Raw genomic sequence first — 16,312 nt, 5'->3', positions numbered from 1 at the left:
TGAATACTTGCGACACTTCCCGGACGCGAGTGTTTCCTCTCTCTCAGCAATCAGAATAACATTTACAATAAGTAAATGTCAGGAGACAGCGACACAAGGCCGCGTCTTTACATAATGTTCACATAAAAAGCAATGCAGCCGACCTTACGACCTCACCGATAACAATAAGATTTTATTCCAATACTGTCCTCTAGGAAAAAGGCCGCTGGCGGTACAAAAATATATCTTTAGTAGATTGCCTTCGGATGGGTGGGCAAGGAATTTTATAGGAATAAGAGCGGCGACGGCGCATTTTTTCCATTTCTCTTCGGAATAGAAAAGCCTGAGGTCATCTGCGGCCGTTATGCCGAACACCCAATTCTGATTTACTGAAGCCGCGCGACCTTTGTACAACATACGAGCCGAGCCAGCGTCGACACACGCACCACATGACTGTCTTCAGCTTTAACTCATACGACACGAAGAAGACATTCAATGCGAGCTATTTCATGTGCGTACGTACATAACTATGAATCCAGTGACAGGGTTGAATATCACTTGATATTTGTTGGAGTAATAAATGCACACGTCACCAGGCCGGTACAACAACGGCATTCAGTCTAGACTGGGGCAATAAATCCTTTATGTCGATACCGTCCCTCGTAAAACTGACTGTCGTTTAGTAGTGCACTGCGACGCGTGCCAACTTGTAAAATATCAGAATGCACATCTGGAAACTGGGAAAACTAAAGTTTATTAATTAAATATCTAGACACACGGCAGTGTGTCCGCCAAGTTCGAGCAAAAAAAGCGACACACCGGCCGTGGGTTATATTACACGAACCATTTCGGGCCAAATTCGACCCCCCTGTAACTCAAAATCTATTTTATTTACGCATATCAAATTTCTAGTATCTGTTGAGACCCCCTCACTTATCTAAAATACAAAATTTCATTAATATACCTATTGTAGGTCTTGAGATATTGACGTCAGAAAATCGCTATTTTTACTATACACTCACTGACTGATTCACTTATTCACTGATTCACTGATTCACTGATTCACTGACTCACTCATCAAAAACCTAGACCACTTCCAATGGTCGTATTGACTTGAAATTTGGCATGGAGGTAGGTCTTTATATCAAGGTAAAGGAAAAAATCTGAAAATGGCCAAGTGTGAGTCGGTTTCAAAATAATGAAGGTGTAAAATACCCAGTGTAAATTTATACACCTAAGGAACTAAAACGAACTAAATTTATCTATATTTATATAATATATCTTCGAATGGTCGTACCGATCTGAAATTCGTTACAAAGGTTTGTATTTAGTCAAAGTAAAAATCTGAAAACGGCCAAGTGTGAGTCACTTTCGAAAATAACGAATGTGTAACTTTGATCCACGAACATAATATATGATAACATGTCATGTCAGTCAGTTGGTAAATCTAGTCCATTTAGTTAATCTAGTTCATTTCTTTGTAAGAAGCATAGTGTATATTTAAAAATCTGAAAGATAGTATAAATGAGACATTTACTTAACTAACTTAATCATAAGAAAAAAATAAAATAAACAGCCTTACAAAAATAAATGAAATCCCACCCAAAACAAAAATGTGAAAGACTGCCAAGTTCGATAATATGGCAATGCTTCGCCTATAAAAGAAGTGAGATCTGAATAAGTACCAAGTTCCATACACATACCTCAGTTAAAAATAGTTACTTTTTAATGATGATTACTTGGCAAGTTTTAATAGAAAATTAAATACTTGATTCATTGCGTTTAGTAGGTTTATAACAAGGTGTATGAAAACTTGCCAAGTAACATCATTAAAAAGTAACTATTTTTAACTGAGGTATGTGTATGGAACTTGGTACTTATTCAGATCTCACTTCTTTTATAGGCGAAGCATTCCCATATTATCGAACTTGGCAGTCTTTCACATTTTTGTTTTGGGTGGGATACGTATTTAAAAGTTGGTAAGTTTTTCAGTAATTCAGTGATCAGCGTTCACATGTGCACTATCCGCGCGTATGTTTCCATTCGTCGAAGAAATATAACATGGTAAGCGTCACTTGGCGGAATGTGTCGGCTGAGCTGTAGGTCGCTCGGAACGCCTCCCGACGTCGCCTGGCGTCGCTGTCACACGAGAATGCTGCTATTGCGATGAGAGATTTTGATGAAATTCAGTTCAGTAGGTTAGTATTTGACGCTACCCATTGTGGTTGTATAGTCAAAAATAAAACTGTTCACTTTTGTATGGATTGCGTCGTTTTGCCTAGATTTTTTTTATGCGGCGGATATAGAGCACAAGTAAGCTGAAATCGTCCAGCTAAGAAAGCCCACAATACGTGTCCGAGGGGTGGTTCAGCCCTCAAAGAAGCTCGTGGACACATCCATCTGATGTTCATTAAATTCAGAATACATGAGGGACTACATAAAGGTAGTGCATAAGGGACTCTATAGAGGAAACACATAGGGAGGTACGTATAAGAAGAACAAATACGTATGACGTCACAAGTAAATGCTGCCTACTACGGCAGACCCGCGCAGCCGCGTCCCGACTAACTTGTAGAGTGCAAACAAAAGATTAACCTCAGCGTACTTAGCGCGAGTTAACTCTTTCCAACCTCGGGTAACTTTGAGTGTGTAGTGTACCGCACTGTAGTGTACGGTGGCTTCTGTATAACATCGTGGCGACAACTATTGAAGTACTGAAAGTCTCTTTTTGTCTATACGTTTTGTTGTTACTTCTTTCAGCTATCGGGTATCAACGTGAGTAACTCATCTAGTTAGTAATTGTTACAGAATTCATTGGAACTCATTACGTGCTCAATTTGACGCTTTAACTTCAACATTCTTGTTCGTGGCTGAAATGTAACTTGGAACGACAACCATATATTATGTGAATTGGCCACTTTCGCCAGAAAATTGGAATTTTTGGAAACATTAATTTCACGAAGAAATGTTTTACGATCGTATCGCGGTATACTATTATTTTCTTAAATTAACTACGTGAACGAGTCCGCTGGAGGAAATTAGGCAGTTATGTTTAACGTTCTTTGTGGCGCGGTAACCGGGGTCGGAAGTATCAGGAGTAATGTCAGTTATTAACACAGACCCGAGCTTATTACTACCACCGAAACACTAGTCGAACTCACAAAAATAAAGCAAAACTAGTTCCGACAAATTCGGGGAGTGTTTGCTGAACTAAATATGAACAGTGCGCACGTTTGAAATAGCATTACATACAGCACCGACGAGCAGAGCGTGCCCTCTCCAGAGTGCATCCCTCCTCGTGTGTATCCCTCCCGGCCAAGCGTGATCACAAACGTAAAATGTTACAAGTGGAAATATATTTTTTCCCCGGTCCGCCATGCCGCCGTGCCGCCGTGCCGCCGCGCCGCCCGCGCCCCGGCACCCGCCAAATTGTGCGGAAGAGATAAACTTACCGACGACATTCAGTAAAAAAGCTACAGAAGATTTAATGTTGGCGTAATGTCACATGGAGTTCAAAATAGGCTCACTACTGATTTTAATTTACTTTAATTTCAGTTGCACATTGTATTACACGTTATATTTTCCGGGTGCGGGAAATGACTAGTACTTTACAATCTGCATCGAGCTTGGTCATTTGGTAAGAGAAGAGGTATCTACATTGCATCGGTTAATTGAATCCAGTCCTTTGTATGTCATCGATACGTCACGCGTTACTGATGCCACTTCTCCGTAACTCGTTATTTCTTCCGACAGAAGCGACTCCACAGAAAACTGAGTGATCCCGTGACTCATTTCACACAAATGATACACATTACATTGACGACTTCATTGTCAAATAGAATTCCGACTCGAAAAAGAACAAGCAATGTCGTACTTTATTTTAAAATACTTAGCGCGTTATTATTTTAAATGGATCAGGTTTATTGTAAGAAGAATTCACAACGCCGCTGTTTTGAGAATCGTTTTTCGCTAAAATGTATTATGATCTGTTAGCCAAATATGAAATGGTGTAAGGCATTATTATCAGTCCGCTGGTGTATGTCCCAGAGCAATTGAAGTGTTCGTCTAGCGACATAACCTCGGCGGGTATAGCAATGGACTGGCGCACTTCAATCGCGTTGTGTCCGCTAAATCCGAGTGCTTGCTAGATGTCGCCACCAACCAGACCGAGACAGAAGTCTTACTCATACGTTATTTTGATACTAAAACTCTACGAAGCGGATATACGAAGTTAAACTTATGCGGCATGACAAAAGGCTTTTTAACAATCATAACCCATGATGAAGATTGTTAATGAACCATCATAAGGCATTATTAATTTATTCTGTAATACAAGAAACAAGGAACCTTTTTAGCTTTGACCGTCTTTTATTGTATTTGTATTAAGTGGTCCTACTGGCCTTCCAGCATAGTGACGCGGTCCCGGAGGGTAGTCGTAGTGCGACTTCAGATTATATTCACACCGGCTGACTTGCGGCCGTCAGCGGTTCCCGAGCACCCGCACTTTATGTACCATCAGCCGCGTCTGAGAGCTGTTCCCTCCAATTATAGCTTCCCTAGTGGATAATATTAACACGCCTGTTTCATTTTACCGAAATAGCTATATTAATTAGCTAGTCTGAAGCTTTTGATGTCGTATTTAAATACTAGTGGTGGAGAAGTTTGTGCCTAAAAATAGTCACACGTGTGCTTTATCTTAATGTGACCAAAAAGTCTTAAAATATCATGTTACCCGAGGACTAATTGGTGGAGAGGCACCAAACACACCGGCGACATAGGCGTTGTGGCAAAGACAGTCATGTGCAAGAGGACCATTATATACAGCATATTGGAGACATGATGAGTTAGTCACCTGCAGCACTGTGGTGTCGAAGTGCGCCAGCAGCGCGGCCGGCGACTGCTGCGACGAGCGGCGCCGCGTCGACGCGCGCGCGCTCCACTCTGCAACAAACAACATGGATCAGGTCAGATATCTAAGTCAAAGTCAAATCATTTATCTCGTTTAGGCTTATACAACCACTTATGAATTGCACGGTACTGTGTCAAATAAAATACTGCAATAACAGGTAGTATCTAACACGGAAGCAATAGAAATTTCAATATTTGTTGACTGCCCGTGCAATTCCAGAATTATAATCAGTAAAACAGTCAAATAAAAAATATGTAGAATCATATATGTACGTCAGTTCAGGTACATTCATTGTGTGTAATATATAAATTGATTGATATTGCAGCATGAAAAACTAGGAATGAAAAAGTAAGTAGGTACGTCAGTTAACTTCGCATAGCACAGACGACGGTCACACACCGCCTCTGTGCGCATACAAACTGCGGGTCAACATTTAAAAAGTCCGAACCGTTCAGTGCTGGAAAATAAACAAAATAAACAGAAGCTTCCGCCGGGGCGCTCGTGCCGGCGACAGGAAACGAACCCGCGATGGAACACACACGCCCCGGCGACTGAGCTATAGCGACCCGCGACTGTTCATATGTTCTGTTTAGATCATCTCACGTACTGCAATCCGTTTGCAATGTACTCACGCTTTTTGACGTACCTATGTGTTTTTTCTCATTCGATACATTTTGCAGTCGGATTGCTATAAAAAGTTTTGATTTTTATTTCAAATAATATTTCCCACTGGAAAACGTAAATTTCCCCCAGGTTTCCATCGTTTCAGGTACGTAAATCTCTTTTTGAAATAGAAACAGTGTCGAAGTAACAAAGTAAAATAGTGTCTGGTCTAATTTATTAGTTTACCCAAATGCATCATACACCTAAACAAGGCACAAAACCGCTGTAACTGTAACATGACTCCGAAGTTTGCAGATCGTAAATTAAATTAAGTTCTGCGACAGTTTTTATCAAATTCTGTCTAAGTTGGCAATACTGTCTGGTCAGTAAACAATGAGCCTATAGGCTCGCCCCAACTACAGTAACTACAAGCCAACAGTTAACTGGGATGTTTTGTGTGAGGAGTGTGGGAGGGGGCAGTAACTCACAGTCACGGGTTTCTTGCCGATGCCTACCAGATCGCGCTAGTTAATTCATTACCTAACGATATGATAATTGTTTGGTAATCATCTATCAAAAGGGTAAGGGTGCACTGTGGAATATCTTTGAACAGAAGAACGCTATTAAAATTTTCTGTTTGACCATTTTTCATTATTTTTCTGTAAAATGATTGAGAGAAGTGACAGCTATGTTTGTGAATATATTTCTATTGCTTTCATTTCCCCCAAGTTCCGGGTCACCATTAAATATCTAACAGCGGCACAGAATTAATATTAATTAGGTGAAGTTTTGAGCGGGACAACACTGCCGCTGGAGATATTTTGTAAAAGTTGCTCAAAGTCGTCCGAAGTCGCGTCCCGACGCTTTATCTGTCGACAGCGACTGCCCCTCCCCCCCCCCCTCACTTCCCAGCAATGTTTGCAAAAAACAACTTCCTACTTAATTCCATCGTAAAATACCAAAACATGTTGAGAAGTCCCATTTAAACTTTATATTAGAAAATTGGCACGTACTTACTGACGGCAACACATAAATACTGGGATGATATTTTGTTTCAATTTTGTGTTCCGAGCTGTCGGCTGCCAGCCACTAACTACGTGGGGGATTTTTCTAGAAATATTCTCTTAAAAGGCAACTAACTAACATTAGACGTAGGTACAACGTGCTCGCGAGACGCACACACGCGCACCTCATGTAACGAAGTAATGAGATCTGCGCGAGTGTGTGAACTTCAATACTTATTCATGGAATTGTCATTCTGTGTTATATCTATCTTGTGCCACTACAAGTTCGCAAACTTCTAATTGATTGGAATTTAATTAGTTTTAGAAAGTTCTAGATTCTTCAGCCTCAATATAATATAATTTGAAAAACGTAACGCTTAGTTCAAATTTCAATAACCAGCGATGTAAGAAGAACATAAAAGATATTTTCGGATGTTCCATTAGGGTATTGCTTTCTTTTTATGTTGTCATGTAAAATATTGATAAGCGAACGTGGACACGCGGTATTGTATAGTATTGTCATAGCAATCTTGTTATTCTGTCCGCGAGGCGAGGCGAGGGTGAGTCGCGTGGAGTCACCCTTCCGCGGCGACCTAACCTGTAACTACAACACAGTGGACATCTCTATATCCAATAGTGTACACGGCCCAAAATCTCTATATTCTGAACTTCGCAACTCAAATTCATTAAGAAACAAGCTCAAATTGTTATAAACAGTGTTAAGAGGTCATGAGTTTGAACTGGCACTTACTAGAGTCGTTTGTCACAATCAGTTTTATTCTTCAGATCCGTCACAAAAATGCGCAACACGGTATTTGTATAATGCTTCTCAAGACATGAGTGAACGCTTGAAACGAATAGGTAGACTACAAAACTGTCGCTGGCAAGTGAAGCCCTTCAGTTCATTACAGTTCAGTGACAGCACATAAGCGGATCAAGCGCCCCGCACGCAGGCGACGCGGCTGCGTGCGCGCCGGACACAAGCTACTGTTGCTGACCGTGACTACTGGCGGCCGATGATCAGCACTTGGCGGATTACTGCCAATAAATGGATGCTGAGATCAGTTGCAACATTGTGCCCAACCAGCCGCAGAGCATTACTGTAGGCTCCTACATAATGCAAACGTTTGATTGCTGGAAGATCTGAGATCCATCGGAAAGTGAAACTTTAACTTTCGCAATAAATAAAATAAAAGTCCATGAATATCAGGAGTAGTTACAACAGAAATGAAATGGAGTAACAATAGTTTAGTATTTGCGATGCGATCACCCATTCAGTAATAGTACAAATGTACGAATTCATTAGATGTTGTTCGTGCTTCATTATTTATCTGTCACCGATAGACGGACAGACAATAAAGATAATGCAAATAAATGTGAAATAAACTCAATAGAATTAGGCAGCTTCAGTCGTGAATACCGATGAGCTGAGCCGGTTCACAACACAAGGGCATTAGGCCGGCCGCGCACGACGCCGCCCGATAATCTTGTTAAATTAGTTGCGAGTTTCTTAGGGCACTTCGTTTGTAGCCGGACAGTTGTCGCCCTGTTTCATAGTGTTTAGGGGGATTAACTGTAGCCTGTTAATAGATTAGTCTGTTTGTACGTGACGTAACGACCTCATGACGAACGATACCGTAAGTAGGTTTCAACGTTAAATAATGTCGAAGAGACGTGTATTTCTAGAGCTATGTACAAATTAACTTTATACATACTCGTATATGAGTATCATGTAATGCATACTAATAAAGACGTTGTAAATAGATTTAAGATGAAAGGCTCTAGCTTGTCGGTAGCAAATGCTTTGCTATTTAGAGTGATGTATAAAGCCTTGACTAGATGCTTCATTTCTCGTTTACTTAGAGTAAGAGACAGCAGGAATATCGTGGTGATCAACATACAGGTCGGCTGCGCATGTTAACCCGCGGCACCTTAGCACCAACACTGTTCTTTATACTGGACTTAGTATATTTATGTATATGGCAAACAGCTAAATGTCATTAGGGATTCTTTGCCAGACTATAAGAAATCAACAATATCAGGGACTTGAGACCAATGTTACCGTACTTAGTGCATAACCTACAGCCGTAAGCAGTCACCGCGGGGTGCTGACTGACGACACTCACAGCTATCTGACCGGCATCTGCTCCTTCACTACTAATGTTTTCAAGGGGCAACTGCAATATGCCATCCAATAGGCACAATTCTTTACCTATCCTCATCTGATTAATGTTACTTGTGCCTTAAGACTTATGCCCCATAATTGCTTAATAAGACTGGTTCTGATCATGCCTTTTAAATAATTCCTCATTGAGCTCACGACAAAAAGTTACAGTTCATTTGTGTTGTGTCACAAAAGTTAATACACTTGTTTGTCCCCACGAGAGGAGTATTTGTCTTGCTAACAAACTCCTCGAGTGTGTTGTCTCACGCTCGCGAACAAATATACGTCCAAACAACGATATTAACAGATAAAGTTATTTTTTGACGGATAATAAATTCGACGAACGGCAAATGTGCATACAAAAGAAGAGAGCTGCGTAAATAGCAAAAGAGAAGAATTTTTCATAGATATTAAATATTCTTGTTCATAATCGCAACACATTTTGAACTTTCATGTACCTATTGGAAGTAACGTAAAACCGTGTGGTTAAGTGAAATCCGAAATTCTGTTTACAACGCCCGGCGGGTGTCCAACGTGCGCGAGCTCGGGCGCAACAAATGAACCGTGCAGACTTATACCAACTACCGGTGTTGTGGAAACTCACGCCTTTGTGTCATACCTCAACTTAGGTACTTACATTATAATTATTACCTAACCTACGTGCATTAGGTAGGAACCCTTTTTATTTTAGACTAGAAATTGTTAAGTAATTCAATAAAGTGCTCACATTACGTTATAGCACACATTATGTACACAAGGCTAAACAATGGTGGACGTGTAATCAGCCGCGTGTGAGACGTCGGCCGCAGATTGATTGACAACAGCCGACTCCGACATGTTGCTCGGACATCGATACCACAACATACAAATACAGCCAAACAATATGTCGACCGTTGTCTACGCCTCCCTAACATACCAAAATATACAAACGAATTATTTTCATTACTCATATTGTCCTAATATTTTAAATGGCTTTCTTTACAATGGATAATACAAACACATTATTTTCTTTTTTACATAAAACCCATCCGAATTGAAGTAATAATAGAACCGGCATGAGTCTTGGGGTTCCGTAGAGCCTACATTGTGTAGGGGACAATACGCACCGCGGCGCAGTCCCGCGTACTGTGGCGTACCGTGTGCACAATCACGGGAGAGTATACCTACACGCTGCTGTGCCGCTGCAAACTCTTCTTAAATGAGATTTTTCAAACCAAGGTTTCGGTCAATAAATAGTACCAATTTAGTATCGAATCTTCTAGCAAAGTTTGTTTGACATCACAACTATAATGCGGTCACCAACTCACCTGTCATACGAACAGCATCCGCCGAATCGATGGAACCTCCCGACTGAATCGTCTACAGGTCTACACAAATCCTTAGTTTATTACAGGCAGATTTAGTCAAAAGAATCAGGTAAACAGTTCCGTGTATGACCCCCCAGCATCCAATCTGGCGCAGCGTCTCAACATCGCGCCACAATGGCCGCCAACCCTTTGTGCGACGGTCGGAAAAAGCGCCATTATTAGCTTCGGCAAGACTCGTATTGTTGAGAGATCCTCTAACTGTCGGTGAGGACGATTGTTATATTATTTTTAGTTATATGCTTCGTTTCGTAGGGATTCTGTTCGGGCAGAGACACGGCCGCTATGTCTCTGTATGGTGCTCTCCGATAAAGTTATCTTACCACAACAGCCGTCTTTTGCCACTTAGAAGACTGATCTATTGACATCATATTAAACTCTTCTCACCCGATTACGATTAGATCTTATTAAAAAATAAGAACGTAAAAGAATATTGTTACATGCATCCGTCTGCCTTCTAGCGAAGATACTGATTCTAGTTCCGATAGAAAAGTGAATCTTTATGCCTTAGCCAGCAGCCTTTGTCGTGGCATCATAAAACTGGCATACGATGTGTCCCACTCGGCAGGCAGCACCGCGCACCACTCAGCCGGTATACATTACTTATGGAGTCACTCGGCTAGCATGTGCAGTGCATGATACTGCACATGCAGGTATTGCCATAAATGTATTGGCCGTGTAGATAAAGTACATTGCCAAAGCCAATTGTAGCTCACATTACGTAAATCATCTATGCATCTGAAACGAAAATTATGCTACGACGAAATAGAGCACCCATTCCATATAAAAAGTACCTACGCGCTATAACCACCCAATTATGATTGCAATCCGATTAGATATTATCAGCTAACTGTACATCGGTGAATTATGAGTTATGGCTACAAAGACCATATGGACCACAACTGGACACGCGGGCTGCCGAACTCCCAACTCAATTTACTAACAACACGATAGGTAACGTTCAGTATCGCCCGCCCCCCTCCTCCCTCCCCGCCGCCTAAAGTATTTCCCACCTGGCAATATTTTCGTATATTCCCTCTTAAGTGAAACTGGAGACTAGTGGCGGAGTATCTCTCGCTACAACTTGTAGTAGTTGAGCGTGACTGCGGCGGCTGGGTGCTGGTTGCTACTCGCTCACTGACAACACAATTTTCGTTGCCGCGATCTTGTGAAGATAAAACTTTTTTGATGAATATTCTTGTGTGAATATTCTTGAGTTCTTTTTTGAAGAAAATGGCATCATATTTTTCCTATATACTCCAGCCGCCTGAAAAATGTTGACAGCAAACTGCTAAAGCCAATTAATCTACATTTGATCAGATCACAATGTTATAAATAAATCATGAACGATGGGTAAGAATAATTATGAACCCAATTATAAATCCCCACAATATTCCAACAATTAATACACAACATTATAAGTTTATTAACCCTGTGTAATCCTAAACATGGAGGTGTACGAGCTAATCCTACCGCTGTAACGAAGTCGGCCACGTCGGTATAATCTGGCGCTCGCTCACAATGGCGCTAACCGCTTCAATATCGCTCGTTATGTACTTATTAAGGACGCTATTAGGGCGCCGTGTCGCGCCGCCCGGACACGCCGGACACTGCACGACCGGACGCCGGACAGCGGCCGGCCGGACCCCTACGTTGGGGATATCACGGCGAGCCCGGATCTAACTCCGGCACTCGGTGCGGACACCGGACATTCGCAGTCGGACGGCTTTGCGTTACCTAGTGCGGGGGTGAGCGGCTATGACGTGACACTGAATACTACGCACTGATTATATTTAACTGACCATTTGACCAAGTACCATACATATAGCAGTATCATATTCTTATTTTTAAAGTTGATTTGTTTCAAACCTACAGTGTTCTCGCACCGCTGCAGGGCATAAGGCATTTTATTTTCTTTGGTGCGAACACCTGTCAAACGTTCACAATAGTTTGCCACAACATCAATAGGTATATACTACTCGTGTATCTACTTCATACCTCTATTTTCTTTTGCTGGGGTCTAGACTACATATGTTATCATAACAACATTTTATCTGTTATGCGCCGATAGATTGTTCTATCTCCTACAAAAAAAAAGTCATTGTCCAAATGATCAAACGGAATGTTTATTACCCACAAACCGAGTATCGAAGGCCGCTAAGTAAGTTCCTGTATCTCGAGTCATCTAATCCCGGCTGGTCGTGTGACTTTCAGCGCGACGCCTTAATACCTATTATCCCGGGCCCCGGGCGCCGGGCTCCGGCGCCGGGAGCGGGCCACTCCAGCGCGGGGCCCGGCGGCACCGCGAGGCGCAGACGACGCGCGGACGATTGTGCGGCTTAATTGGATGTGTTTGTACGGCTTTGTCTAACACTAATGAAAATCATTTCGGTTATCTGCATTAGTTTGTTCAATTACACTCGGTAAATGACGTTTGCGAGTACCCTCAGGCGAATAATGTCAAAGATAGGTAAGCACGGCACCGAAATGCAGCGATTTTTATACAAGAACCAAGCTGCACTGTGTAGACATGAACAAAGAACGTTGCTGAACATTTCTGTGACCCAAATTCATAACAACAAAGTTGACATTTGCGCGTCGCCCGGCGATGCCTGCATTGTTCATGTTCCACACAGATGATGTAGCACTACAGTAATAACCTTCTATTCAGGCTGATTCCATAAAAATAGCTTGTAAAGGGCAGCCCGTTATTTCAGTGCGTACGGGAGCCGTGGGGGAGTGTAGCCAAACGATACAGGTAAATACAGAAGAACCACTCTTTGCAAGCTTTTATGAAAAGTATCTCGACATGTTTTATACAAACACTAATATTATACTCATCTTAGAGAATTCGTCTTCGAGACATTAATGTTCGTATCAAACGGAGCGAAGTGAAGAGCTGAAGGAAACTTCAGCAATGATCAACAGTCATGTAGTGTCAGAGTAGGCTGCTATTGAGATAACGTGTAAAGCTTGTTGGCGTGCCTTCTGCTCTGACGTGGTGGTCACGCGGCGTGTGCTCGGGCGCGCACCTTCACGCTCTGCTGACTTGTTGCTCGTGTCAGCGGAGCCCTGTGTGCGCCGCGCCCTATGACGCGGGGCGCTAGGTACCTGCTTTATTTCAGGATTTTCACAAAACTCCTTTGTCTCAATAATCTTGATCTAATCTTTATAAGCGACGATATTTTCTTTTTTTTAATAATTATAATTCATAATAGAAATTTTATTCGCACTATGCAGAGATATAACAGATAAGAGTGACCAGTAATCCAAAGCTCATGTAAACTATTCATGGCTGTTTGCATAACACCAAAACATTGTAATTAAAACACATCCTGCAACTACAAAATATTGTACGTTAGCTTTACGTACGTTTTTTGTTGTTGTTTGTCATTTTACTCGTTCCATTCATCTTCATTTATAATGTTATCACGCCAAGCAAAAGTTTTATCATCAGCGCGCAGTAGTTCCGGAGATACAATTTGTGAATTAAACTCATAAATTGCGGATGTTTTTTACAATAATTTATGTATTTCGAGATATAGGGGAACTTGGAAATTGGACGCTTTTTAAAAGTTCAGCTCACGTGCGTACTTTGTAAGAAACAGGGGAGCAACTCAAGTTAAACAAAAATGAAACTTTTACTTCGGAAAATAAAGTTTGAAATTGAATGCACTTGACTTTATCATCCGGTGCCGTATCAAGACGTTGAATAAAACACTAAAACCGTAAATCTGGCGTTTTATTATAGAAACGCAGACGCCAACTGATTGCTTTGCTGTTTTAACGTCAAATTATTAGTATTATGCAGACAGCTCGAGAACGGTTGTATCTGAACACACAGCAGCAGATATCCATCTCAGTGTCGGCAGCGATGACAATTACATTCAAATGACGAACTGCAGAGTGATTGACATTCTCTTGCAGTAGAGCGGACACCGTGTCCCAGCAATTATGTTACAATCGCTGAACAAGTAGTCGCGGCCGCGCGGCGAGCCGAGCGCGTCAGAACATTCGCTCACCGAGAGAGCCGACAGCGTCGCCCCAAAATGTAATTTTAATATGAATCACTGGCTCTTTAGTCACAGTCACCCCAGGTGCCATTACGTCCGTCTGCCAGGTACCCGGGCCCCTGGGCCCCGGCCCCCGGGCGCCACTATTATAGTCGTTGAGCGTATTTTATTGTTACATGTCCCCCTCACGACGGTGGATGTTTAATTTGCGTTATTGCTGCGTTTCGTAGTTCTTTTGATACTATCGGCGAGTTTTTTGTTCTGAAGTGTTAATACGTAGGGGCCGGGGGCTTTTGATAAAATACGCGCCATGAACGAAATTGGTACTTTGTCTAATTTACTAGCGCGCGCGCACGCCTCTAATTTATGACATTGCATTATTTTGCTTCAAGAACCAGTGCATTATTAGTTCCGAAATGAGAATTATGTACTTGAAAGACTGTAATAATTGACACCTGAACAACAAAATGGTAATTAAAAGGGAATTAAACATCAATAATTAGTTATAGATAGCAAACCGTGAATCCAACAATGATAAGCAATGCCACATACCTCAGGTGTTCGCACTCTTCGGTTTCTTACTCTGCACCCACTGTACGAGGCATCACACAAGCTTTTCTTAACAATAATGACATTTGCTATTTACTCGTTGTTAATACATAGTTACATGGGAATGTACTTCATCTCATCATCTTTGATGCTGGCTGTACCTACAAGTACATATTGTACTATATTATCGTATTCGTGGATAATGTATCTGCTATCTGTTCATTTGGTGTCCCGGCAAAGGGCTCGTGACGTCACCGGCCTAATGGCGTCTACCCGAACCATTACACCGTGCCCAAATTGCATTTACGCACCAAAGGTGACACAAACCATTCTACACCTTACCGCCCTATTCATAAAGTTCACATTGGCTTGCCATCATTGTGCCATTTACTCGCAAAGTATAATATAGTAAATAGAGATTTTGAAAGCGTAATTGTGTGAAAAGGAATGTAATTTTGCTAAAAATTATGCTTACAATGTACATACTTGGATGGTCAGGAAGTGCGTGATAAAGATATTAAGTAATAAGGTAATTATGAAGTAGCAAACTGTAATTTATGACTATATAAAATTTCTGAACATTTAGTGAACTCCTGAGTCCCGAGGCAAGTCACCGCCACTGCGTCATGCGCACACTACTGCTACTACTAATTACCGTTTACCAGGAATTTACTCAAGTCATAACGGTTGCCAAATTGTATGCGATCCCGAACGAATATTCTGGAACAACCACACAGGGAGGAAGCAACTCCGTCTCGTATTGACGACGACACTAACACAGCTAGTATCGATCACACACACTGACGGCTGTTATATGATATTCGAATATTTCAAAATTCTATCGCGACCATCACCAATGTTTTCGCAAAAAAAGCAGAACATACTATACGTGCATCATAATAAAACAAATCTAAAAACATATTTGATTCGTTTGAAGCTGTTTACACCAAAACAAACTAGAGTGGCGACAGTGAAACAAAAACTACCATACGTCGATACAGATGCGCTCTACACAGGTTGTACCCATAAAGTGGTGACGTTGACGTTTAATTAAACTTTTACTTAATAATATCAATATGATCGATTAGGAACAATAACTCGCAACTCCTCGTTATGTTAAGCTGGCAGCACCGCACCATTCTAAGTTTATTAATAAATAACATTCTTCGAACAATAACTTCCTGATAGTATAACTGTCAGGAGTTGGGAGTAGCGATGGCGTTCTCACGTGAGCTCACACTAACGACGTCGCCTGACTCCGCCTCACTATAGCTTCACGCCGTTATGCGAACATAACTGACAATACCGCGCGCTCAGAAGATTCACTAACAAGAATATCATGATATTGGATGTATAATCTATCAATGTTATTCCATTCCCACAAAAAAAAACCCTAATAGTACAGACAAGGTCGAAACTGATGCAGACTAAATGCCGTTTACATAAAGCACTGTAATTTCATTCAGTAAATAATGAGTCTACAAGTTCCTTCAATATCCAACTATAGAGAACTGGTCATCAAGTTATTTGTAAGGCTGCTGTGTGCCCGAGTTAGTCTCTCCGCAGATATGTTAGAAGAGCGTGGTGAGTGAGCCTTCTGCGCATGTTCCTGCACGACAAGCTTGCCGCCATTAGATAGGTTACATCATCGCTAATGGCGGAAACGGCGCCCACGCACGACAGCCTTCTGCTTAATTACATCACTCTAACTGGGATCTAAATATATT

General features: G+C 41.5%; 1 protein-coding gene across 1 annotated transcript in view; it reads right to left on the bottom strand.

Moving 5' to 3' along the window:
• LOC110377436 (dystrophin, isoforms A/C/F/G/H) overlaps positions 1-16,312 on the bottom strand; it is a 407,988-nt gene that overhangs the window by 352,869 nt on the left and 38,807 nt on the right. Inside the window, 1 exon segment of the mRNA XM_064040791.1 lies at positions 4,832-4,920. Within this exon segment, the coding sequence (XP_063896861.1) occupies positions 4,832-4,920 (89 nt within the window).

Source organism: Helicoverpa armigera, chromosome 23, assembly GCF_030705265.1.
Source record: "Helicoverpa armigera isolate CAAS_96S chromosome 23, ASM3070526v1, whole genome shotgun sequence".
NCBI lineage: Eukaryota > Metazoa > Arthropoda > Insecta > Lepidoptera > Noctuidae > Helicoverpa > Helicoverpa armigera.
This window is presented reverse-complemented; position numbering and strand designations above follow the sequence as displayed.